The sequence below is a fragment of the Anomaloglossus baeobatrachus genome, chromosome 6 (genome assembly GCF_048569485.1).
Source record: "Anomaloglossus baeobatrachus isolate aAnoBae1 chromosome 6, aAnoBae1.hap1, whole genome shotgun sequence".
Classification (NCBI taxonomy): Eukaryota; Metazoa; Chordata; class Amphibia; order Anura; family Aromobatidae; genus Anomaloglossus; species Anomaloglossus baeobatrachus.
Genome location: NC_134358.1, coordinates 569,509,346 through 569,536,284, shown reverse-complemented (window position 1 = coordinate 569,536,284; position 26,939 = coordinate 569,509,346). Strand labels below are relative to the sequence as shown.

The window sequence follows — 26,939 nt, the reverse complement described above, 5'->3', positions numbered from 1 at the left end:
TCCAAAGTCCAGAAGTGTGTACCCATGGGTGAGTGGAGGTACATGGCAAACTTTAAATTCCGCTCTCATTTGCTGGTGGTGTGGTGAAGTCTGGCCCAATCCAACCCTTGTTCATCTTGATCAGAGTCAGCCTGTCAGCATTTTCAGTTGACAGGCGGGTGCGTTTATCTGTAATGATTCCACCTGCGGCACTAAAAACACGCTCTGACAAAACGCTAGCGGCAGGGCAGGCCAGGACTTCCAAGGCGTAGAGAGCCAATTCATGCCACGTGTCCAGCTTGGATACCCAATAATTGTAAGGCACAGAGGAATGTCGGAGTACAGTTGTTCGATCTGCAAGGTACTCCTTCAGCATCTGGGCAAACTTAGGATTTCTTGTGTCACTACCCCTCACCTCAGGGGCTGTGGTACGTGAGGGGCTGAGAAAACTGTCCCACATCTTAAAGACTGTTCCCCTACCTCTGGCGGATTGGACTTGTGCCTCTCTCGGCTGTACGCCTCGGTTGTCCACTGATTCCTGACCTATGCCGCTAGCGTTTTGTGAGGGGAATGCTTTGCCTACTTCCGTGACTATGGCCTTCCGGAACTGCTGCATTTTGGTTGACCTCTCCTCCACGGGAATAAGAGACAAAAAGTTCTCCTTGTAGCGTGGGTCTAACAGTGTTACCAACCAGTAATGATTGTCGGCCAAGATGTTCTTAACGCGAGGGTCACGAGACAGGCAGCTTACCATAAAGTCAGCCATGTGCGCCAGACTCTTAACAGCCAGGACTTCAGTAGCCTGACCAACAAGATGACTGAACATGCTGTCCTCCTCCTCCTCCTCCTCCTCCTCATCTACCCTGTCCTCTGGCCAGCCACGCTGAACCGAGGATATGACTGGTGTGCATGTCATATCCTCAATTTGGCCGGAGAGTTGCTCCATGTCTTCATCCTCCTCCTCGTCATAGTCCTCCACTGCACGTTGTGATGAGACGAGGCTGGGCTGTGTGTTATCACCCACACCCACTACTGTTTCTTGCTGCAACTCATCGCGCTCCGCCTGCAATGCATCATGTTTGTTTTTCAGCAGAGACCGTTTTAGAAGGCAGAGTAGCGGTATGGTGACGCTAATAATGGCGTCATCACCACTCACCATCTTGGTGGAGTCCTCAAAGTTTTGGAGGATGGTACATAGGTCTGACATCCATCTCCACTCCTCAGGTGTTATGTGTGGAGTTTGACCCATTTCCCGACGGCTTAGGTGATGCAGGTACTCAACAACTGCCCTCTTCTGCTCACATATCCTGACCAACATGTGCAGAGTTGAATTCCAACGCGTGGGGACATCACACACCAGTCTGTGAGCCGGAAGATGCAAACGGCGCTGAAAGCCGGCAAGGCCGGCTGAAGCAGTAGGTGACTTTCGAAAATGTGCAGACAGGCGGCGAACTTTTACCAGAAGATCAGACAGCTCTGGGTATGACTTTAGAAACCGCTGAACCACGAGGTTGAGCACATGGGCCACGCATGGAACATGTGTCAGCTGGCCTCGCCTCAAAGCCGCCACCAGGTTCCGGCCATTGTCACACACGACCTTTCCTGGCTTTAGGTTCAGAGTTGTGAGCCAGTGATCTGCCTGCTGTTTCAGAGCTGTCCACAGCTCTTCTGCATTGTGGGGTTTGTCACCTATGCAGATTAGCTTCAGCACAGCCTGTTGCCGCTTCGCCGAGGCAGTGCTGCAGTGCTTCCAGCTTGTGACTGGTGTGGAGGGTACAGTGGATGAGGATGCGCAGGAGGAGGAGGCTGAAGAGCATGACATTCCGGAGCTGTAGAGTGTGGGTGAAACACTGACTGAGGTAGGGCCTGCAAACCTTGGTGTGGGAAGGACGTGTTCCGTCCCTCGCTCAGACTGGGTCCCAGCTTCCACAATATTAACCCAGTGTGCTGTCAACGAGATGTAGCGGCCTTGCCCACAAGCACTTGTCCACGTGTCTGTGGTTAGGTGGACCTTGGGTGAAACAGCGTTGTTCAGGGCACGTGTGATGTTTTGTGACACGTGGTTATGCAACGCGGGGACGGCACACCGGGAGAAATAGTGGCGGCTGGGGACCGAGTAACGTGGGACAGCTGCCGCCATCAGGTCACGGAATGCTTCTGTCTCCACCAGCCTAAAAGGCAACATTTCCAGCGCAAGCAGTCGCGAAATGTTAGCATTTAGAACTGTGGCATGTGGGGTGTTGGCAGTGTATTTGCGCTTGCGTTCAAAGGTTTGCTGAATGGATAACTGAACGCTGCGCTGGGACAAGGACGTGATTGATGATGGTGTTCTTTCTGCGTAGGCAACTGCAGGTGCAGGAGTGGAGGAGGCTTGTTCTCGGGCAGCATGGACAGGGGATTGGCTCGCATGCACAACCAGCGAAGACGTAGCAGTGACATCAGCAAGCACTGCTCCTCGACTCTGTTGTACTTCCCACAAAGTCGGGTGCTTGGCTGACATGTGCCTGATCATGCTGGTGGTGGTCAGGCTGCTAGTTTTGGTACCCCTGCTGATGCTGGCACGGCAGGTGTTGCAAATGGCCTTTTTTGAATCATCTGGATCCAACTTAAAAAACTGCCAGACTCGGGAAGACCTAACATTTGTACAGGCACCTTGTGTCGTTGTGTTGTTCCGGGGAACGGTTGCCTGACTTCTGCCTGGGGCCACCACCCTGCTTCTTACTGCCTGTTGTGATGCTACGCCTCTCTCCCCCTGTGCACTGCTGTCCTCGCTCTGCATATCCTCCTGCCAGGTTGGGTCAGTTACTGGATCATCCACCACGTCGTCTTCCTCTTCCGCACCCTGCTCCTCCTCCTGACTTCCTGACAATTGTGTCTCATCATCGTCCACCACTTGTTGGGACACGTTGCCAACTTCGTGAGAACGTGGCTGCTCAAATATTTGGCCATCTGTACAGACGATCTCCTCATGACCCACTTCAATATGAGCTGGCGAGAGGCCAGAATGTGTGAATGGAAACGTGAACAGCTCTTCCGAGTGTCCAAGTGTGGGATCAGTAATGTCCGAGGAGGACGTGTACTCAGCCTGGTGGTAGGAAGGAGGATCAGGTTCAGAAATGTGCGGTGCAGTATCACGGCTACTGACACTTGACCGTGTGGAAGACAGAGTGTTTGTGGTGGTGCCAATCTGACTGGAAGCATTATCCGCTATCCAACTAACAACCTGTTGACACTGGTCTTGGTTCAAGAGCGGTGTACTGCTGCGGTCCCCAAGAATTTGGGACAGGACGTGCGAGCGACTAGATGTGGCCCTTTGTTGTGGCGAAATTAGAGCTTGCCCACTACCTCGGCCTCTGCCTGCACCACCATCACGTCCACTTCCTTGTTCCTTGCCAATGCCCTTGCGCATTTTGCAATGCTGTGCACTGCTGACGTGTATATTCACTACTTGTGCGTTATATCAAAGTTTGTGGAAATTGCACACAAGTGCACCTGTACGCTGCCACCAACAGGCACACACGTGCGGTTTTAAAAACCAAGCACGGACGCAATAAGAACCTAACAGGTTTTTTTGGGGAGCGACAATTACAGACAAGTCAGACACTATCTGGACTGTTTTACACTGTGTACACCAGCCCCAGATATGATGAAGGCTGGTATACGGTCACCACTACCCTGCCTGCCTGCCTGCCTGCCTGCCTGTATACTGGTACAATAGTCCTGACAAGGACTCTTCTGGTCACTAGCCTGTATTCCGACCTGGCTATACCCTGCCTGTATATAGCAACAATAGTCCTGAGAAGGACTCTGCTACTGTACGCCGACCTGGCTATACCCTGCCTGCCTGTATACAACTAGAATAGTCCTGAGAAGGACTTTTGGTCACACTGTTTGCAGCCCTGCAACTGAAAAAGCTATAAAGGGCCGCAAAGCTTTCCCTGAAGCAGCGACACTCTCCCTGCACTGACTGTCTGGATAGCTGTGAGCAGAGCACAGCGCGCCGGCCGATATAAAGGCTCGGTCACGCTGTGCAGGCCGGCCAATCACTGCAATTCCACAACTAACAGGGCTGTGGCATTGCAGTGGTCTGCCAGCCAATCCCTGCATGAGGGCTGGCTCTCAAAAGAGCGCCAACATGCAGGGATGAAGACCACGAGTACAGCACGAGTATCGCGAGATTACTCGGTCCCCGCCGAGCAGCCCGAGTACAGCGATACTCGTGCGAGTACCGAGTAGTGACAAGCATGCTCGCTCATCACTAGCAGGCACCAGGGAGTCACTACAGCTTCACAGTGCAGAGAGGGACGGCAGGCAGAATGTGCAGGCACCAGGGAGTCACTGCTGCTTCACAGTGCAGAGAGGGACGGCAGGCAGAATGTGCAGGCACCAGGGAGTCACTACAGCTTCACAGTGCAGAGAGGGATGGCAGACAGAATGTGCAGGCACCAGGGAGTCACTACAGCTTCACAGTGCAGAGAGGGACGGCAGGCAGAATGTGCAGGCACCAGGGAGTCACTGCTGCTTCACAGTGCAGAGAGGGATGGCAGGCAGAATGTGCAGGCACCAGGGAGTCACTGCTGCTTCACAGTGCAGAGAGGGATGGCAGACAGAATGTGCAGGCACCAGGGAGTCACTGCGCCTTCACAGTGCAGGGAGGGATGGCAGGCAGAATGTGCAGGCACCAGGGAGTCACTACAGCTTCACAGTGCAGGGAGGGACGGCAGGCAGAATGTGCAGGCACCAGGGAGTCACTACAGCTTCACAGTGCAGGGAGGGACGGCAGGCAGAATGTGCAGGCACCAGGGAGTCACTGCGCCTTCACAGTGCAGGGAGGGATGGCAGGCAGAATGTGCAGGCACCGGGGAGTCACTGCTGCTTCACAGTGCAGAGAGGGATGGCAGACAGAATGTGCAGGCACCAGGGAGTCACTGCAGCTTCACAGTGCAGGGGGGACGGCAGGCAGAATATGCAGGCACCAGGGAGTCACTGCGCCTTCACAGTGCAGGGAGGGATGGCAGGCAGAATGTGCAGGCACCAGGGAGTCACTACAGCTTCACAGTGCAGGGAGGGACGGCAGGCAGAATGTGCAGGCACCAGGGAGTCACTACAGCTTCACAGTGCAGGGAGGGATGGCAGGCAGAATGTGCAGGCACCGGAAAGTCACTGCAGCTTCACAGTGCATAGAGGGACGGCAGGCAGAATGTGCAGGCACCAGGGAGTCACTGCTGCTTCACAGTGTAGGGAGGGACGGCAGGCAGAATGTGCAGGCACCGGGGAGTCACTGCTGCTTCACAGTGCAGGGAGGGACGGCAGGCAGAATGCGCAGGCACCGGGGAGTCACTGCGGCTTCACAGTGGAGGGAGGGACGGCAGGCAGAATGTGCAGGCACCGGGGAGTCACTGCGGCTTCACAGTGCAGGGAGGGATGGCAGGCAGAATGCGCAGGCACCGGGGAGTCACTGCTGCTTCACAGTGCAGGAAGGGACGGCAGGCAGAATGTGCAGGCACCGGGGAGTCACTGCTGCTTCACAGTGCAGGAAGGGACGGCAGGCAGAATGTACAGGCACCGGGGAGTCACTGCTGCTTCACAGTGCAGGGAGGGATGGCAGGCAGAATGTGCAGGCACCGGGGAGTCACTGCGCCTTCACAGTGCAGGGAGGGATGGCAGGCAGAATGTGCAGGCACCGGGGAGTCACTGTGGCTTCACAGTGCAGGGAGGGATGGCAGGCAGAATGTGCAGGCATCGGGGAGTCACTGCGCCTTCACAGTGCAGAGAGGGACGGCAGGCAGAATGTGCAGGCACCGGGGAGTCACTGCGGTTTCACAGTGCAGGGAGGGATGGCAGGCAGAATGTGCAGGCACTGGAGAGTCACTGCGGCTTCACAGTGCAGGGAGGGACGGCAGGCAGAATGTGCAGGCACCGGGGAGTCACTGCGGTTTCACAGTGCAGGGAGGGACGGCAGGCAGAATGTGCAGGCACCGGGGAGTCACTGCAGTTTCACAGTGCAGGGAGGGATGGCAGGCAGAATGTGCAGGCACTGGAGAGTCACTGCGGCTTCACAGTGCAGGGAGGGATGGCAGGCAGAATGTGCAGGCACCAGGGAGTCACTGCTGCTTCACAGTGCAGGGAGGGATGGCAGGCAGAATGTGCAGGCACCGGAAAGTCACTGCAGCTTCACAGTGCATAGAGGGACGGCAGGCAGAATGTGCAGGCACCAGGGAGTCACTGCTGCTTCACAGTGTAGGGAGGGACGGCAGGCAGAATGTGCAGGCACCGGGGAGTCACTGCGGCTTCACAGTGCAGGGAGGGATGGCAGGCAGAATGCGCAGGCACCGGGGAGTCACTGCTGCTTCACAGTGCAGGAAGGGACGGCAGGCAGAATGTGCAGGCACCGGGGAGTCACTGCTGCTTCACAGTGCAGGAAGGGACGGCAGGCAGAATGTGCAGGCACCGGGGAGTCACTGCTGCTTCACAGTGCAGGGAGGGACGGCAGGCAGAATGTGCAGGCACCGGGGAGTCACTGCGCCTTCACAGTGCAGGGAGGGATGGCAGGCAGAATGTGCAGGCACCGGGGAGTCACTGTGGCTTCACAGTGCAGGGAGGGATGGCAGGCAGAATGTGCAGGCATCGGGGAGTCACTGCGCCTTCACAGTGCAGAGAGGGACGGCAGGCAGAATGTGCAGGCACCGGGGAGTCACTGCGGTTTCACAGTGCAGGGAGGGATGGCAGGCAGAATGTGCAGGCACTGGAGAGTCACTGCGGCTTCACAGTGCAGGGAGGGACGGCAGGCAGAATGTGCAGGCACCGGGGAGTCACTGCGGTTTCACAGTGCAGGGAGGGACGGCAGGCAGAATGTGCAGGCACCGGGAAGTCACTGCAGTTTCACAGTGCAGGGAGGGATGGCAGGCAGAATGTGCAGGCACTGGAGAGTCACTGCGGCTTCACAGTGCAGGGAGGGACGGCAGGCAGAATGTGCAGGCACCAGGGAGTCACTGCGGCTTCACAGTGCAGGGAGGGACGGCAGGCACAATGTGCAGGCACCGGGGAGTCACTGCGGCTTCACAGTGCAGGGAGGGACGGCAGGCAGACTGTGCAGGCACCAGGGAGTTACTGCGGCTTCACAGTGCAGGGAGGGATGGCAGGCAGAATGTGCAGGCACCGGGGAGTCACTGCAGTTTCACAGTGCAGGGAGGGATGGCAGGCAGAATGTGCAGGCACTGGAGAGTCACTGCGGCTTCACAGTGCAGGGAGGGACGGCAGGCAGAATGTGCAGGCACCAGGGAGTCACTGCGGCTTCACAGTGCAGGGAGGGACGGCAGGCACAATGTGCAGGCACCGGGGAGTCACTGCGGCTTCACAGTGCAGGGAGGGACGGCAGGCAGAATGTGCAGGCACCGGGGAGTCACTGCGGCTTCACAGTGCAGGGAGGGACGGCAGGCAGAATGTGCAGGCACCAGGGAGTTACTGCGGCTTCACAGTGCAGGGAGGGATGGCAGGCAGAATGTGCAGGCACCGGGGAGTCACTGCGGCTTCACAGTGCAGGGAGGGACGGCAGGCAGAATGTGCAGGCACCGGGGAGTCACTGCGGTTTCACAGTGCAGGGAGGGACGGCAGGCAGAATGTGCAGGCACCGGGGAGTCACTGCGGCTTCACAGTGCAGGGAGGGATGGCAGGCAGAATGTGCAGGCACCGGGGAGTCACTGCGGCTTCACAGTGCAGGGAGGGATGGCAGGCAGAATGTGCAGGCACCGGGGAGTCACTGCGGTTTCACAGTGCAGGGAGGGATGGCAGGCAGAATGTGCAAGTGCAGATTTTCGGCCACGCACCTGACATCACAGGGTCACCAGAGAAGAGAAGGTGAGGAGGAATCCTGTATAATGAAGACTGGAGGCAGCACATGCCCCATAGCCTGGAAGATAGAGGATATAAAAGAGGATTTTGGCCAATCATCCTGGAGCCACACAAGAATGGCTAATGTCGCCTCTATGCCACCTATGTGCCCACATTAATATCTACTATCTAACTAAATCTCAAAATGGGGGCAGTTTCTTCCCTTTAAGTTGTGAGCTTTGGGCTCCTGAGGAGTCTTCTTGGCAGATGACTTTTCTCTGTGTTGCAGGATGTGAAGATTTGTGCTGTGGATCTGGGCGACGAGGACGCGGAGGACGCAATGTGTATAAGTCGGGCGCAGGTATGAAGAGGCAGAGCCCTGCAATGTTTTCCTGCACTTTTTGCTGTTTCCAGATGCCCCATTGCTGTGGATTCCCGCACCGTGCTCCTCAGAGGACGGAGCAGGAGACACTTTGCTGCTTCGCCTTCGCTTTTATCTCTTCCTCTTCTGCTATGTGAGCACGTTGCGTAAATACATGCAGTTACGCTGCGCTTTGTAGCGCAGCGTAACTGCATGCGTCCTGCGTCCCCTGCACAGTCTATGGAGATTGTGCAGGGGCCGTGCGCACATGGCGTTTTAGAGCGCAGCGCTTCGGCTACTGCCGAAGCGCTGCGTAAAAGTGACATGTCACTTCTTCCATGCGCTTTGCCGGCAGCTCCTGCTCTGTCTATGGGAGGAGCTGCAGGCAGAGCGCATGGAATCGGCTTCACTACGGACATTTCTACAGCGATTTAAAGCGCACATGTGCTCTTCAGATCGCTGCAGAAATTTCTGCAGTGAACTGTACGCAACGTGCGCACATAGCTTGTCGGTCTCCCCTATACCTCATCATTCTTCTCTATGTCAGGTTTCATCATTCTGGGGGTCTAAGGCTATGTGCGCACGTTGCGTACAAGCCCTGCAGAAATTTCTGCAGCGATCTGAAGAGCACATGTGCGCTTTAGATCGCTGCAGAAATGTCCGTAGTGAGCGCCGATTCCATGCGCTCTGCCTGCAGCTCCTGCCATAGACAGTGCAGGAGCTGCCGGCAAAGCGCAGGAAAGAAGTGACATGTCACTTCTTTTTGCGCAGCGCTTCGGCAGTAGCCGAAGCGCTGCGCTCTTAAACGCCACGTGCGCACGGCCCCTGCACAGTCTCCATAGACTGTGCAGGGGACGCAGGACGCATGCAGTTACGCTGCGCTACAAAGCGCAGCGTAACTGCATGTTTTTACGCGACGTGCGCACATAGCCTAAAGGGGAATATTCCTCTATGGGTGGATCACCAAGCTGTCATAGGTCGGCTTATAGGCCCTGAAATGCTCCTCCGGGACTGTAGATGTGCAGAAAGGACAGAATCTCTAGCGCCACCTATTGGATGTAGGAAAATTACAAGATGAAGGAGCCTTGCCACATGATTTAGGAGAAGAGGTCTAAGAAACTCCATGTGCAGACACGTGTTTTTTGATGTTTGCTCCTCATCAGTGCAAAGCGGAGACCTGATCTGGCTGGATGACAGTGACAGGGGCTCTATGGGTGACGTTACTCCTTCTGTGCGACAAATTGGTGTAAGGTGACTGATATTTCTGGAGTATCGGCGGAAACAAGATCCATTATCAGTTCAAACTCATTATCTCCAGGGTCCATCCTCAATTATTGTAGTTTTTATCTAAAAAAAATCTTTAAAAAAAGCCTGAAAACCAATTCTGTCCAATAGTGTGCGAGCTGCAGTAAAACATGGATGGGATCTGGTCGATCACACACTAACGCTGCACTTCTCCGGCACTGGGCTGGAGAAGGACAATGATTAAGGCTGTGGGCAGGTTTTTTGTGCAGCTTTTTTGTGCAGTTTTTTTGTTCAGTTTTGTCACAAATCTGTAAGCAAATCCTGATGACAGGAAAGTCAAAGAGGAACCTGAAGTGTAGCGCACACCCTTGCAGATTTGGTGCACAAAATAATCTTCAGCATGTCAATTCTTTCAGTGTTTGGGGAGTGTTTTTTTACTCTGTCAATTCAAATAAAAATAAACAAACATGCAAAACCGCATCAAAAGCGAGGCCAAAAACACACAAAAAATGAGGCAAAAATGCATAAAAACAAGGCCAAAAACACAAAAGTAAGGCAAAAAGGCATCAAAAATGCATCAAAAGCAAAAACGAGGCCAAAAACACACAAAAATAAGGCAAAAAGGCATAAAAAACAAGGTAAAAAGCATAAAAAACAAGGCCAAAAACACACAAAAATTAAGCAAAAAGGCATAAAAAATGCATCAAAACCGCATCAAAAACAAAAAACGACGCCGAAAACACAAAAAATGAGGCAAAAGTGCATAAAATCAAGGTAAAAAACAAGGCCAAAAATACACAAAAATTAGGCAAAAAGGCATCAAAAATGCATCAAAAACAAGGCAAAATGCATCAAATATGAAGCAGAAACCCATCAAAAAGCACATAAAAAAGAGACAAAAATGCATCAAAACCTAGGCAAAAACTCATAGAACAAGGGAAAAATGAGGCAAAAAAACACAAAAAAACAAGGGAAATGCATCAAAAACGAGGAAAAAAAACACATCAAAAACAAGGCAAAAACACAAAAAAGAGGCAAAAATGTGTTTGAGCAGTTGAGATGCAGAAATGATGCAGAATTTACGCAACCAAATCCTCAATGTGTGCACATGGCCTTACTCTGCCTCTAATGGACGCGCCTCTGCCAGGAGCAGCAGGATCCAGCGTCTGCAGCATCTGGAACAGAGACTTTATAGGAATATCTGATACAAGATGAGTGATGGGGAATGGAGACGTGGATAGGAAATGACTGGAGTTCAGGGGGCTTCACTGATGGACACGGCCCACTAGCACCGTCATGGCCGACCATCATGACAGGTGGGCTCTGCTGCACTCTGTGTCTTATGGGCTTCGCTGTTCTGTTCCTTCCAGGATGTCCGCGTGAAGAGGTCCAGTAGGAAGCCGTGCACGAAGAAGCCATGCCGGCCCAGACTGACGGGGGGCTACACCCTTATCGGGAGACCGGGCAAGGACCAGAGCGCACCCCAGATCGTCAGGGTGTGAAGATCTTCCCAAATTGAAGAACCAGCCCAGACATTGTGCCTGATATCCCAGGAATGACAAGTCACCTGTTACTATGCAACACGAGGAGATACAATGTAACAGACAATTGTTACTAAGAGATACAAAGACAAATAAACGCACAAATAGAAACTATTCAGTGTTTGCTTTATTACAAGAGATGAAGACAAAGGGAAGACGAGGATGAATGATGATGGCAAATATGGGTGGGGGGATAACAGGATGATGGAGCTGGTGATAACAGGATGATGGAGATGGTGATAACAGGATGATGGAGGTGATGATAACAGGATGATGGAGGTGGTGATAACAGGACGATGGAGGTGGTGATAACAGGATGATGGAGGTGATGATAACAGGATGATGGAGCTGATGATAACAGGATGATGGAGGTGGTGATAACAGGATGATGGAGGTGGTGATAACAGGATGATGGAGCTGGTGATAACAGGATGATGGAGGTGATGATAACAGGATGATGGAGCTGATGATAACAGGATGATGGAGCTGGTGATAACAGGATGATGGAGCTGATGATAACAGGACAATGGAGGTGGTGATAACAGGATGATGGAGCTGGTGATAACAGGATGATGGTGGTGGTGATAACAGGATGATGGAGCTGGTGATAACAGGATGATGGAGGTGATGATAACAGGATGATGGTGGTGATGATAACAGGATGATGGAGGTGATGATAACAGGATGATGGAGATGGTGATAACAGGATGATGGAGGTGATGATAACAGGATGATGGAGGTGGTGATAACAGGATGATGGAGGTGGTGATAACAGGATGATGGAGGTGGTGATAACAGGATGATGGAGGTGGTGATAACAGGATGATGGTGGTGATGATAACTGGACGATGGAGGTGGTGATAAGAGGATGATGGAGGTGATGATAACAGGATGATGGAGGTGATGATAACAGGATGATGGAGGTGATGATAACAGGACGATGGAGGTGGTGATAACAGGACGATGGTGGTAATGATAACAGGATGATGGAGGTGGTGATAACAGGATGATGGAGGTGGTGATAACAGGATGATGGAGGTGATGATAACAGGATGATGGAGGTGATGATAACAGGATGATGGAGGTGGTGATAACAGGATGATGGAGGTGATGATAACAGGATGATGGAGGTGATGATAACAGGATGATGGAGGTGATGATAACAGGATGATGGAGGTGATGATAACAGGATGATGGAGGTGATGATAACAGGATGATGGAGGTGGTGATAACAGGATGATGGAGGTGATGATAACAGGATGATGGAGGTGGTGATAACAGGATGATGGAGGTGATGATAACAGGATGATGGAGCTGGTGATAACAGGATGATGGAGGTGGTGATAACAGGATGATGGAGGTGATGATAACAGGACGATGGAGGTGATGATAACAGGATGATGGAGGTGATGATAACAGGATGATGGAGGTGATGATAACAGGACGATGGAGGTGGTGATAACAGGACGATGGAGGTGATGATAACAGGACGATGGAGGTGATGATAACAGGACGATGGTGGTGGTGATAACAGGACGATGGAGGTGGTGATAACAGGACGATGGTGGTGGTGATAACAGGATGATGGAGGTGATGATAACAGGATGATGGAGCTGGTGATAACAGGATGATGGAGGTGGTGATAACAGGATGATGGAGGTGATGATAACAGGACGATGGAGGTGATGATAACAGGATGATGGAGGTGATGATAACAGGATGATGGAGGTGATGATAACAGGACGATGGAGGTGGTGATAACAGGACGATGGAGGTGATGATAACAGGACGATGGAGGTGATGATAACAGGACGATGGTGGTGGTGATAACAGGACGATGGAGGTGGTGATAACAGGACGATGGTGGTGGTGATAACAGGACGATGGAGGTGATGATAACAGGACGATGGAGGTGATGATAACAGGACGATGGTGGTGGTGATAACAGGATGATGGTGGTGGTGATAACAGGATGATGGAGGTGGTGATAACAGGATGATGGAGGTGGTGATAACAGGATGATGGTGGTGGTGATAACAGGATGATGGAGGTGATGATAACAGGATGATGGAGGTGATGATAACAGGACGATGGAGGTGGTGATAACAGGATGATGGAGGTGATGATAACAGGATGATGGAGGTGATGATAACAGGATGATGGAGGTGGTGATAACAGGATGATGGAGGTGATGATAACAGGATGATGGAGGTGATGATAACAGGATGATGGAGGTGGTGATAACAGGATGATGGAGGTGGTGATAACAGGATGATGGTGGTGGTGATAACAGGATGATGGAGCTGATGATAACAGGACGATGGAGGTGATGATAACAGGATGATGGAGGTGATGATAACAGGATGATGGAGGTGATGATAACAGGATGATAGAGGTGATGATAACAGGATGATAGAGGTGATGATAACAGGATGATGGAGGTGATGATAACAGGATGATGGAGGTGATGATAACAGGACAATGGAGGTGGTGATAACAGGACGATGGAGGTGATGATAACAGAACAATGGAGGTGATGATAACAGGATGATGGAGCTGATGATAACAGGATGATGGAGGTGGTGATAACAGGATGATGGAGGTGATGATAACAGGATGATGGAGGTGATGATAACAGGATGATAGAGGTGATGATAACAGGACAATGGAGGTGGTGATAACAGGATGATGGAGCTGATGATAACAGGATGATGGAGGTGGTGATAACAGGATGATGGAGGTGATGATAACATGATGATGGAGGTGATGATAACAGGATGATGGAGGTGATGATAACAGGACAATGGAGGTGGTGATAACAGGATGATGGAGCTGATGATAACAGGATGATGGAGGTGGTGATAACAGGATGATGGAGGTGATGATAACAGGATGATGGAGGTGATGATAACAGGATGATGGAGGTGATAACAGGATGATGGAGGTGATGATAACAGGACAATGGAGGTGGTGATAACAGGACGATGGAGGTGATGATAACAGGACAATGGAGGTGATGATAACAGGACGATGGAGGTGATGATAACAGGATGATGGAGGTGATGATAACAGGATGATGGAGCTGATGATAACAGGATGATGGAGGTGGTGATAACAGGATGATGGAGGTGGTGATAACAGGATGATGGAGCTGATGATAACAGGATGATGGAGGTGGTGATAACAGGATGATGGAGGTGGTGATAACAGGATGATGGAGGTGATGATAACAGGACAATGGAGGTGGTGATAACAGGATGATGGATGTGATGATAACAGGATGATGGAGGTGATGATAACAGGATGATGGAGCTGATGATAACAGGATGATGGAGGTGATGATAACAGCATGATGGAGGTGGTGATAACAGGACTATGGAGGTGGTGATAACAGGATGATGGTGGTGATAACAGGATGATGGAGGTGATGATAACAGGACGATGGTGGTGATAACTGGATGATGGAGGTGATGATAACAGGATGATGGAGGTGATGATAACAGCATGATGGAGGTGATGATAACAGGATGATGGAGGTGGTGATAACAGGACGATGGAGGTGGTGATAACAGGACGATGGTGGTGATAACAGGATGATGGAGGTGATGATAACAGGACGATGGTGGTGGTGATAACAGCATGATGGAGGTGATGATAACAGCATGATGGAGGTGATGATAACAGGACGATGGAGGTGATGATAACAGGACGATGGAGGTGATGATAACAGGACGATGGTGGTGATGATAACAGGATGATGGAGGTGATGATAACAGGATGATGGAGGTGATGATAACAGGATGATGGAGGTGATGATAACAGGATGATGGAGGTGATGATAACAGGATGATGGAGGTGATGATAACAGGACGATGGTGGTGATCATAACAGGATGATGGAGGTGATGATAACAGGATGATGGAGGTGATAACAGGATGATGGAGGTGGTGATAACAGGATGATGGAGCTGGTGATAACAGGATGATGGAGCTGGTGATAACAGGATGATGGAGGTGGTGATAACAGGATGATGGAGGTGATGATAACAGGATGATGGAGCTGGTGATAACAGGATGATGGAGGTGGTGATAACAGGATGATGGAGGTGATGATAACTGGACGATGGAGGTGGTGATAAGAGGACGATGGAGGTGATGATAACAGGATGATAGAGGTGATGATAACAGGATGATGGAGGTGATGATAACAGGATGATGGAGGTGGTGATAACAGGATGATGGAGGTGGTGATAACAGGATGATGGAGGTGGTGATAACAGGATGATGGAGGTGATGATAACAGGATGATGGAGGTGGTGATAACAGGATGATGGAGGTGGTGACAACAGGATGATGGTGGTGATAACAGGATGATGGAGGTGATGATAACAGGATTATGGTGGTGTGACGATGATGGTGGTGTTTATAACAGAGTGATGTTGGTGGTGGTGATAACAGGATGATGGTGATGATGATGGTGGTGGTGGTTGAGATAACAGGATGATGGTGGGGGTGATGATGATGATGATGATGATAGTGGCAGTGATAACTGTATAATGGTGGTGGTTGATAATAGTGGCGATGATGATAACAGGATGATGGAGGTGGTGATAGGACATGCGTATGTCCTCTGTGTGTACATATACAGTATGTGTGTATGTGCTTTGTGTATATGTGTGTATGTGCTCTGTGAATACATAAATGTGTATGAGGTTTGCTTTCTCGCCGTGCTCATCTTTCAGGCACGAGTACAATTGAATCCCTGACCGCTGGCACATTCAGGTCAGGACAACAACAGTAGCATGATCAGGTCAGTTGATCACACTGCTGACGTTACTCCTTAGCATCACAGAGGCAGCAGAAGATGGTGTGGTCAGTGCTCCAGCTGAGCTGAAGACACCAAAGATTTAATATAATTGAAGAAGGAGGGAAGAAATTTGAATACACAGTATGGGGAGGGAGGGTGGGGGGAGTGTATGTAGACACAGTATGGGGAGAGAGGGTGGGGGTAGTGTATATGGACACAGTATGGGGAGAGAGGGTGGGGGGAGTGTATATGGACACAGTATGGGGAGAGAGGGTAGGGGAATGTATACAGACACAGTATGGAGAGCGAGGAAGGTATGAATATGGACACAGAATGGAGAGTAAGGAGGGGAATTTGAGGACACAGTACTGGAAGCAAGAGGGAATGTATATGGACACATTAAGGGAGAAAATGGGGGAAGAAATTTAAGGATACAGTATGGGTCGCAAGGGAGACATGTATATGGACACAGTATGGGGACGAGGGGGGATTTTGAGGACACATTGCTGGGAGTGAAGGGGATGGGTGAGGACACAGTATGGGTAGAAAAGGGGGATGAGTGCGGATACAGTATGAGGAGCACGTGGGGGATAGGAGAGGACACAGTATGGGGAGCAATGGAGCATACATGACGACAGAGTATGAAGAGTGAGGGGGGAATGTATATCATCACAGTATGGAGAGGAGATTGGGGTAGAAATTTGGGAATACAGTATGGGCAGCGAGGAGGGGATGTATATGGACGTAGTATGGGGAATGAGGGGGAAATTTGAGAAAGCAGTACTGGGAGCAAGGGGGATGGATGAATACAGCATATGGAGAGGGAGGGGGGAATGCATGTGGACACAGTATTAGGAGTGAAAGGGGAATGTAAACAGAGACAGTAAAGGGATCAAGGGGGGAATGTATTCAGAAACAGTATGAGGAGCAAGGGGGAAATTGAGGACACAGTACTAGGAATGAGGTGGGGATTGATGAGGTCAAGTATGGGGAGCGAAGGGGGATTAGTTCAGACACAGTATGTGGAGCTAGTGGGAAATGGTGATGACACAATATGGGGAGTGAGGGGGGATGGATGAGGATACAGTATGGGTAACCTTGGGTAAAATTTGAGGACACAGTATGGGGAGTGAGTAGGGATGGGTGGGGAAACTGTATGGGGAGCAAAGAGAGATGATTGTGGACACGATATGGGAAGTGAGGGGCATGGATAAAGACACAGTATGGAGAGTGAGGGGAGAATGTATACGGACTCAGCATTAGGAGTGAGCAGGGAATGTATACGGTCACAGTATAGGGAACGAGGGGGGAATGTATACAACACAGTATGAGGAAAGAGAGGGGCATGTACACAGACACAGTATGGGGAGAGAGGGTGGGAGAATGTATACCAACACAGTATGAAGAGCGAGGATTAATGTATGTGGACACAATATAGGGAGCGAGGAGGGAATTTGAGGACACAATACAGTTGCATAATGAATAGAAAATATTGTCCAGACAGTGATAAGGTGAGAAATAATGATTTTTCATGAAATACTAATTTTCTCTTCACACTTTGCTTTCGGCACAGAACGCTCCTTTGCAGAAATTCCAGCTTTGCAGACCTTTGGCATTCTAGGTGTTAATTGCGGAGGTAATCTGGAGATATTTCGCCCCATGCTTCCCCCCCCCCCACAAGTTGGATTGTTGGGCACTTTTTGCTGCTCCCACAACAGCTCTATAGGGTTGAGGTCTGGCGACTGGGCTCCTCCATTACAGATAGATACCAGCTGCTGCTTCTTCCCCAAATAGTTCATGCATAATTTGGAGGTGGCTTTGGGTCATCGTCCTGTTGTAGGATGAAATTGGCTCCAATCAAGCGCTGTCCACAGGGTATGGCATGGCGTTGTAATATGGAGGGATAGCCTTCCTTATTCACAATCTCTTTTACCTTGTACAAATCTCCCACTTTACCAGCACCAAAGCAACCCCAGACCATCACATTGCCTCCACCATGCTTGACAGGTGGCGTCAGGCAGTCTTCCAGCATCTTTTCAGTAGTTCTGCGTCTCACAAATGTTCTTCTGTGGGATCCAGACACCTCACACTTTGATTCGTCGGTCCATAACACTTTTTTCCAATCTTACTCTGTCCAATATCTGTGTTCTTTTGCCTATATTAATCTTTTCCTTTTATTAGCCAGTCTCAGATATGGCTTTTTCTTTGCCCCTCTGCCCTGAAGGCCGGCATCCCGGAGTCGCCTCTTCACTGTAGACGGTGACACTGGTGTTTTGCGGGTGCTATGTAATGAAGCTGCCAGTTGAGGACCTGTGAGGCGTGGATGTCTCACACTAGAGACTGTAATGTGCTTGTCTTGTTGCTCAGTTGTGCAGCGCGGCCTCCACTTCTCTCTACTCTGGTTACAGCCTGTTTGTGCTCTCCTCTGAAGGGAGTAGTACACACCGTTGTAGGAAATCTTCACTTTCTTGGCAATTTCTCTCCTGGACTTACTTTAATTTCTAAGAACAAGAATAGACTGTCGAGTTTCACATGAAAGTTCTCTTTTTCTGGCCATTTTGAGAGTTTAATGGAACCAACAAATGTAATGCTCCAGATTCTCAACTAGCTCAAAGGAAGGTCAGTTTTATAGCTTCTCTAATCAGCAAAACTGTTTTCAGCTGTGCTAACACACTTGCACAAGGGTTTTCAAGTGATTTCTAAACATCCATTAGCCTTCTAACACAGTTAGCAAACACAATGCACCATTAGAACACTGGAGTGGTGGTTGTTGGAAATGGGCCTCTATATACCTATGTAGATATTGCATTAAAAACCAGACGTTTGCAGTGAGAATAGTCATTTACCACATTAACAAAGTATAGAGGTGATTTCTGTTTAATTTAATGTTAGCTTAATTGAAAAAAAAAAAGTGCTTTTCTTTCAAAAATAAGGAATTATCTAAGTGACCCTAAACTTTTCATAAACTTTTCAACTGTAGTGTATAATGACCCAGTATGGGGAGCGAGGAAGAGAATGTGATGACACAGTACGAGGAGCAAAGGGGGATTAATGTGGACACAGTATGGGCAGCGAAGGGGGATGAGTGATTACACAGTATGAAGACTGAAGGGAGAATGTATGTGGACAATGTATATGGATAGAGTATGGTGAGCAAACGGGGGAAATTTGAAGACACAGTACTGGGAGTGAGGTGGGGATGGGTGGGGACACAGTATGGGAAGTGAAGAGGGATTAGTGCAGACACATTATGGGAAATGAGTGAGAGATGGATGAGGACATAGTATGGGGAGCAAGGGGAGAAAAGATGAGGACACATTATGGGAAGCAAGGGGGGATAGTTGGAGACAAAGTATGGAGAGTGAAGGGGGATGAGTGCAGACACGGTATGGGGAGCGATGGGGGATGGAAAAAGACATTATGGAGAGTGAGGAGAGAATATATATGGACACAGTATAAGGAGTTAAGAGGGAATGTATACGGACACAGTATGGGGAGCAAGGGGGCAATATATATGGACACAATATGGGAAGCAAATAGGGAAGAAAAATTTGAGGATACGCTATTGGGAGCGAGGGGGGAATGTATACGGACACAATATGGGGAGCAAAGAGGGATGAGTGCAGACACGATATGGGGAACGAACGAGGACATTTGAGGAGATACTATGGGGAGCTACGAGGGGATGGGTGAGGATATAGTATGGGAAGTGAGGGGGAAACTTTGTGGACAGAGTATGGGGAGCCAGGTGGATGGGTGCAGACAGAGTATGGAGAGGAAGGGGGAAATTTGAAGAAAGCATGAGGAGTGAGGGGGTAAACTTAAGGACACAGTATGAGGAGCAAGAGGGGTGGGATAGGTGTGGACACAGTATGGGGAGGTGACATTATGTCGGGCAGGGGGAATGTGATGAAGGGGATAGTATAGGGACTAGGCAGTATAGGTGGGACACAGTGTGAGAGGACAGTGTAAAAAGGGCACCCAGTATGGAAAAGACAGCACAGTGTGAAAGGCATATACCATAATAGAGAGAAAATGTACACGAACACAGTGTGAGGAGTGAGTAGGGAATATATATGGATACATTATGGGGAGCAAGGCAGGAATGTGCAGGGACACAGTGTGGAAAGTAAATAGGGAGAAAAAATTTGAGGATAGACTATTGTGAGCGAGGGAGGAATGTATACAGACATAGTATGGGGAGCGAAGGGCGATGAGTGCAGACACGATATGTGGAACAAGGAGGGACATTGCAGGAAACAGTATAGGCAGCTACGGGGGGATGAGTGAGGATATAGTATGGGAAGTGAGGGGGGAAATTTGTGGACAGGGTATTGGGAGCCAGGGGGGATGGGTGCAGACACAGTATGGAGAAGGAGGGGGAAATGTGAAGACAATATGAGGAATGAGGGGTAAACTTAAGCATACATAATGCGGAGCAAGGGTGTGGGATGGGTGTGGACACAGTATTGAGAGGGAACAGTATGTTTGGAGGGGGAATGTGTTGAGGGGGATAGTATAGAGATTGGGCAGGATAGGGGGGACACAGTGTGAGAGGACAGTGTAAAGAGGAGTCCCAGTATGGAAAACACAGCACAGTGTGGAGGGCATATACCATCATAGGGACATTGTTGGGTCCTATTTTGTGCTGGGAACACTGTGAGGGGCATTTATTTATTTGGGGGCACGTCATAGGGAAGATATTATTATTCAGGAGCATTATAATGACACTGCTCTTTTTAAGGGTATTGTGTCAGGATGTGTTGTAGAAACCGGAGAAGAGGGAAATCTGCAGAAATTAGCTGTGGATTTGAAAAGTCATCCTGGCATCTGAACAAGATGAAGAAAAGGAAGAAAACAACTCAGATCAAAGAAAACATCAATTTTAAGGTACCTAGATAGTCAATATCATAAATAATATTTTATAATTCTCATCAGTACTGTGGTTCCTGTATTGTTTGCAGTCTTATGACTAACAACAACTGCCAGTGTCCCCTTACCATTGTTAAAACATACTGGAACTTGTAGGTTCATGCAATACAAATGTATATGTGTCTGACCTGACATTACAATTGATATATCATGTACTGATAGTGGTGCTGGTGATTTATCTCTGTACTGCTAGTGGTTCTGGTGATGCATTCTTGTGTGCTGTTCTTGGTTCTGATCCTGTATACATGTAACAATCCATAACTAGTAGGATTACGTTATACATGGCTCTTAATAAAGTATTGTGCTGTCTGATAACTTAAGGGTTATTAACTTTTTATGCTATGAGAATTAAAGGGGTTGTCCAAGTTTGAGATTAAAGTTTGCAGTTACTCCTTGGAATTGCAGACTTCTGAAATCTCACAGTGCATTCTCCACACTTTCAGGATTCTCTGGTGTTGGCAGTGAGAGCGGGAGGTCACGAAACCGCAAGTATGTGACTTACATATATGCAGTCACGTGCCGACTAGACATGTGTGGTCTCAATCAATGATAATGAAATGAGTGAGGCCGAAGAAGTCTAGTCGGAATGTGGCCAGAAGTATACAAGGGTCATATTTGTGCTCACATGACTGTCCCCTCTTGTCACCAGTCCTGGAAAACCCTAATAGTGTGCATTGTGCACTGTGATAATTAAAAAGCCTGCAGTCACATAGAATTATGATTAGCAGCTTGTCAGCATGTGACCAAGTGTGCAAATCACATATGAATGAGCGGCCAAAGACGATTACTCAATCCACTTGGGAAGGTGGGGGTGCCAAACAGAATTCTTGTCCTGAGTGCCGGTAAACCTGGATACTCTTTTGCATCCACTGGTTTGCCAACTAAAAAAGCTCTCACCTGGTGAAGCTGCTGGTGGTGCAGTCGCTGACCTACCTTGTGGAGTCGGCTGCCGCTCGAGAAATGATGGGTGCTCAGCCTCACTGGGAGATTCCAGCCGCCATTACTGAGAATTTCAAAAGAATCGCCCATTAGACGCATAAAGCCACATAAGAGAACCATATGTGAAGAATAAGTGCGACGCACATAGCCTAGTGGAGCAATCCCAATTACTGTCAATAGATGGCAGCAAAGAGCAATCCAACAGACTGGACCCACAGAAGCAGAGAGGAGGAGACAGGGGCTCTAGTGCCACCTACTGGAGGTAGCGAGCCAAGAAGTCATATGATCCTCGTAAGATGCAGAAAGTTAATATTGTATAAAAGAGTAAATGAAACAAGTATAGACTTAACCCCTTCACCCCCTGACAAATTTCCGTTTTTCGTTTTTTTTTTTGTTTTATTTTGTTTTTTGCTCCGTTTCTTCCGAGAGCTATAACTTTTTTATTTTTCCGTCAATCTTGCCATATGAGGGCTTGTTTTTTGTGGAACGAGTTGTACGTTTAAATGAAGCCATGATTTTAACCATATAGTGTACTGGAAAATGGCAAACAAATTCCAAGTGTGGAAAAATTGCAAAAAAAAGTGCGATCTCATGATTGTTTTTGAGATATTTTATTCACTGTGGTCACTATATGGTAACACTAATGTGTCAGTGTGATGCCTCAGGTTGGTGCGAGTTCGTGGACCTGAACCATGTATAGGTTTACTATTATCTAAGGTCTTAAAAAAAAATCCGAAGTTTGTCCAAAAAAGTGCTGCACTTTTTTTAACCATTTTCCACAACCTGTAGCATTCTCATTTTTCGGGGTCTATGGCTCAGTGACTGCTTATTTTGTGCATCTCGAGTTGACTTTTTAATGGAACCATTTTTGTGCTGATGCTACACTTTGATCGCCTGTTATTGCATTTTGCGAAAAATTTACGGCGGCCAAAAAACATAATTTTGGTGTTTGGAATTTTTTTGACACTACGCTGTTTACCGATCAGATTAAGGCTATGTGCGCACGTGTGCGTAATTCATGCAGTTATGCTGCGCTTTGTAGCGCAGCGTAACTGCATGCGTCCTGCGTCCCCTGCACAGTCTATGGAGATTGTGCAGGGGCCGTGCGCACGTGGCATATTAGAACGCAGCGCTTCGGCTGCTGCCCGAATCGCTGCGTTCTAAGAAGTGACATGTCACTTCTTCCGTGCGCTTTGCCGGCAGCCCCTGCTCTGTCTATGGCAGGAACTGCAGGCAGAGCGCACGTTCTCGCCGGCACCATGCGCTTCAGAACGCAGCTTTTCAGCTGTGCTCTGAAGCGCACCTTTTCGGTGCGGTGCAGAGCGCACACGTTCGCACATAGCCTTACTGATTCTATATTTTGATAGAGCGGGCATGTCTGAACGCAGCAATACCAAATGTGTGTAAATGGTTTAATTTTTTTTAACCCTTTAATTTTCAATGGGGCTAAAGGGAGCGATTTGAACTTTTATTTATTTATTTATTTTTTTAATTTAAAATTATTATTTTTTTTACTTTTGCATTTTACTAGTCCCTTAGAGGACTATAAGGATCAGCTGTCTGATTGCTTTTTCATTTCTGTTGATCACAGCTGCGCAGCTCTGATCAGCAGAAATGCTCATCTCTTGTAATGAGCAGCATTCAACCAGCTGTTACAGGAAGTGAGTCATGATAGCTACAAAAGTCATCACATGACCCTGTGCTACCATGACAACCATCGGCTCACAGTGATCATGTGGCGCCCCGGACAAGCCAGGTCGTCACAGAATTACACCAACACCCCCCACACTCCCAGCAGGCACACCGAAGCCAAACACAAAATCCTTGTTGCCTTCCTCCAGGGGCTGATGTCCACACCAGGGGGTGGGCCAGGCGGTTGGCCCCACCCACCGAGGAGTTCACAGTCCTGGAGGCGGGAAAAGGAGGGAGTTTCAGTTTTGGAGGAGTGAAGAGAGGAGTGAAGTGAAGTGGTAGCAGAGGAGACTGGCCGTGTCCGGGTGTGTGGCCCGGACGGAACAGCAAGGTTGGCAGACGGTGGTGACCGTCTGCAGGAGAGGCCGATTGGAGCGAACCGTAATTACCGGGGACGGGCGGTGGCCCGACGGTACCGGATCAGAGAGCAAAGAGAAGCCAGCACCATCCGGCAGGGCTTACGGACCCCGACCAGGCTAGGAGTCGCCGTTAAACTGGTCAAATCCATTAGCGCAGGGAACCTCCGGGGTTTCCCAGCAGCCAAGACCCAATTGAAGGCAACAGCTCACACCGTAGAGGGAAACACAGTCACCGCCAAGGCTACAGTTCCCAGGGCCAGAGCCTGCGAGCAAAAAGGGGCTCCCTCAGCACCCATCCAAGCTGGGGAGCGGGTTACCGGTGGGAACCCATTGGAACCGTACACACAACACAGGTGCAGGGAAAGGCAGTCACCATCAACCTGCCGGGAGGAGAAACACCGCAGCCGTCTGTGGGACCCGTCCATCCAGCTGTTTGTTTGACCAGAGACTCCGTGTGAATTACTGGCTGAGTGAGTACCACCGTGCCGTGCGGCACAGCGCTGCCCCTGCGACCCTGCACCTCACCAGGCCCCGTAACCCGCCTGCATTCCCTACCTCCCTCACCGGGCCCCGGGACAACCAATCCCCCTACCCACGGAGGGGAGAACCAACATCCAAGCTGCTCCCTATCACCGCTCCCGGGATCCCCGTCCAGAGCAGCGGTGGTGTCTCAACCTCACCACAACCGTGGGTGGCGTCACGGACAGTATCCCTAAACCAAACCACCCCCTTTCACTCACGGGCGAGGAACGCCGCTCGAGTCCCCGGGATCCGGCCCGTCGCTCGAGCCACCACCGACCAGCAGCAGCCGGACCCGAGCAGTGGGTGAGCACAGCGTCCCCTCCTCCGCCTGCGACAACTTGGCATCACGAACAGGATCTTACCGCTCTGCCGTCTGATAGAGGTGCGCCTTGTGACCGCCGGAGGTGTCCGGCCGAAAATTTTCAGAAGCCGCCATTTTGGGCGCGAAAAGTCCCCACTCGAGCGTCTCCTCGAGTAGTGGAGACGCGAAAGCCAAAGCCCCGCCCCTGTAGAGGAGGAGCCGGAAAAAGACTAAGGGGGACGGATGGCGTCTGGCCGCATGTAGCCCGCGGCTATAAAAGAAGGGACGCCAGGACCCTGCGGCTATCTTGTTGTTCCTGGAAGAGGCCGCCGCAGCAATGTACCAGCCGTTCAGCAGCACCGTAGCCCCCGCGCCTGGAACCGCGACGTGGGTGGAGGTCCGGACCGCCCAGCTCCAACAGCGGCTGCAGATCAGGATGCAACTCCTCTTGGAGGAGTGGGAGGCCGACATGGCGGAAGTGGTGGCGGCCATACGGAGACGCGAGGTGTAGGGAGTCTTGGAAGAGAGGGTAAGTGACCCACGCCCCTGTACCCCTAGTGGGTTGGTCATCGCGGCCGAGGGACCCGGTCTACACCCGCTCGCCCTGCTACCTCCCCCGCTACCCGTATTGGCTGCCGCTGCCCCGCCACTAGGCCCGCTACCACCACCACCGGTAGCGGTACCCCGCCCATCCGCCCAGGCGGACCGACCTGCAGCCGGGGCCCGTGACTGCCCGGAGCCGCTCCCGTGGAAGGTGCCGAAGTCCGAGGCCGTTAGACGAAAGATACCGGAGGCACCTGTGGAGACTTCCCCCGAACCGGTGCCGACAGACCGCTCCATGCAGGAGGTCCAGCGGGAGACGACCCCTGTGCCCATCCCCCACGCCTCGGCTGAGGCCGCGCCGGGTTGCCGCTGCAGGGCAGCACCCCAGGCCATGACACCGCGGGACCCTCCCCCCAGAATGCCACTCCTGGGCAGTGTGAAGGAGGTCTCGCTGGGCCCGACCCGTGCGCCGGGGCCCGCAGTAGCCCCTTACTGGGACAGAGGACAGAACCCGCTGGGCCAGGAGATTGAGGAGAGGGAGCGAAGGAAGGCGGAGCTGGTGGCCCGCACGATCCGAGAGAAGGAAAGTCTCCGCCAAGCCACCTTCCGTGTCCGGGGCCCGCTCTATGAAGGGCAAATGAGGAGGTTCGACGTCCGTCGGGTCTATGGTTTTATATATGAGCCGGGCCTGGAGGCCGAAGTCTTTGTGGCCCGATGGGACGTCAACGCCCATCTACCGGAGGACCACCCGGGCCGCAACCTGATGCCGGGAGATTTGGGACAGTACACCAGGCACTGCGGGGAGAGTGGTTGGTTTGCGCTGGATGCGAAGCTGAGGGGCGGTCAAGAGGCCCGAATACCAGCCCAGCCCCCTTCTCCAGCCGCCACCGAGGACCTAAAGTGAAGTCAGCGGAGCTCCGCTGCAAGTTGTCCCCGTTGGGACCACCAATACCGTATAGAAGTTTTGAATGATAAGAATGATCAACCGAAGGAAAGTTTACCTGATTTGCAATTTTGATTGAACCGGCCGTTGCCGGCAACTGTTGTCCCCGTAAGGACCCCTTGAAACCATTGCGTAGAAACTGCTACGGACAAGCCCGAGAACTTGCAGGGCAACCACGAACTTGAGGAATGTAAATAAAAATGTTTATGGGCTTGATACCGTGACCGCCTCCGGAGAGGCTGATTTGGAGGATGGGCCTGGAGGAAAGGGATGGCCCAGGCCCGCCACTACCGTAACCGGTGGCGATCCTCCGGGGGTTCAGGGGTCCCCATGGACGTGGGTCCCCTGAAAGGGACAGAACCCGCTCGGGCAGCCTGGTGATGGACTGGGGTCAAGGGGTGCTGCCCACTTCTTAGGGGCAGCATCAGGGCCAGGTTGTTTGGGTGGGAGAAGAGCGGAAGCCGTAACCGTTGTTTATTAAAAATGTTTGGTAACGTTTAAGAACCGTACCTCCCGATGTGGGAAGAATGAAAAAATATGCTTATGTTTTAAATGTTTTTACCGTTTTATCTTTTACAGTTAAACAAAAATAAAACCGGTGATGGACGGGCAGCCCGCGGACGGTCTGCATTTTACTAAGGGGGAATGTGGCGCCCTGGACAAGCCAGGTCATCACAGAATTACACCAACACACCCCACACCCCGGTTAGGCACACCGAAGACAAACACAAAATCCTTGTTGCCTTCCTCCAGGGGCTAATGTCCACACCAGGGGGTGGGCCAGGCGGTTGGTCCCGCCCACCGAGGAGTTCACAGTCCTGAAGGCGGGAAAAGGAGGGAGTTTCAGTTTTGGAGGAGTGAAGAGAGGAGTGAAGTGAAGTTGTAGCAGAGGAGACTGAAGGCGTCCGGGTGTGTGGCCCGGACGGAACAGCAAGGTTGTCAGACG

At 50.9% G+C, this 26,939-nt stretch overlaps 1 protein-coding gene across 2 annotated transcripts in view; it reads left to right on the top strand.

Moving 5' to 3' along the window:
* LOC142244648 (cathelicidin antimicrobial peptide-like) overlaps positions 1-26,939 on the top strand; it is an 84,997-nt gene that overhangs the window by 6,000 nt on the left and 52,058 nt on the right. Inside the window, exons 3-4 of one of the 2 annotated variants that reach the window (XM_075316912.1) lie at positions 8,099-8,170; positions 10,786-11,063. The exons of the other annotated variant lie outside the window; for it this stretch is intronic. Coding sequence (XP_075173027.1) covers positions 8,099-8,170; positions 10,786-10,917 — 204 coding nt within the window. The 3' untranslated portion in view covers positions 10,918-11,063. Of the gene's footprint in view, positions 1-8,098; positions 8,171-10,785; positions 11,064-26,939 lie in introns of those variants that run through there. 2 annotated transcript variants of the gene reach the window in all.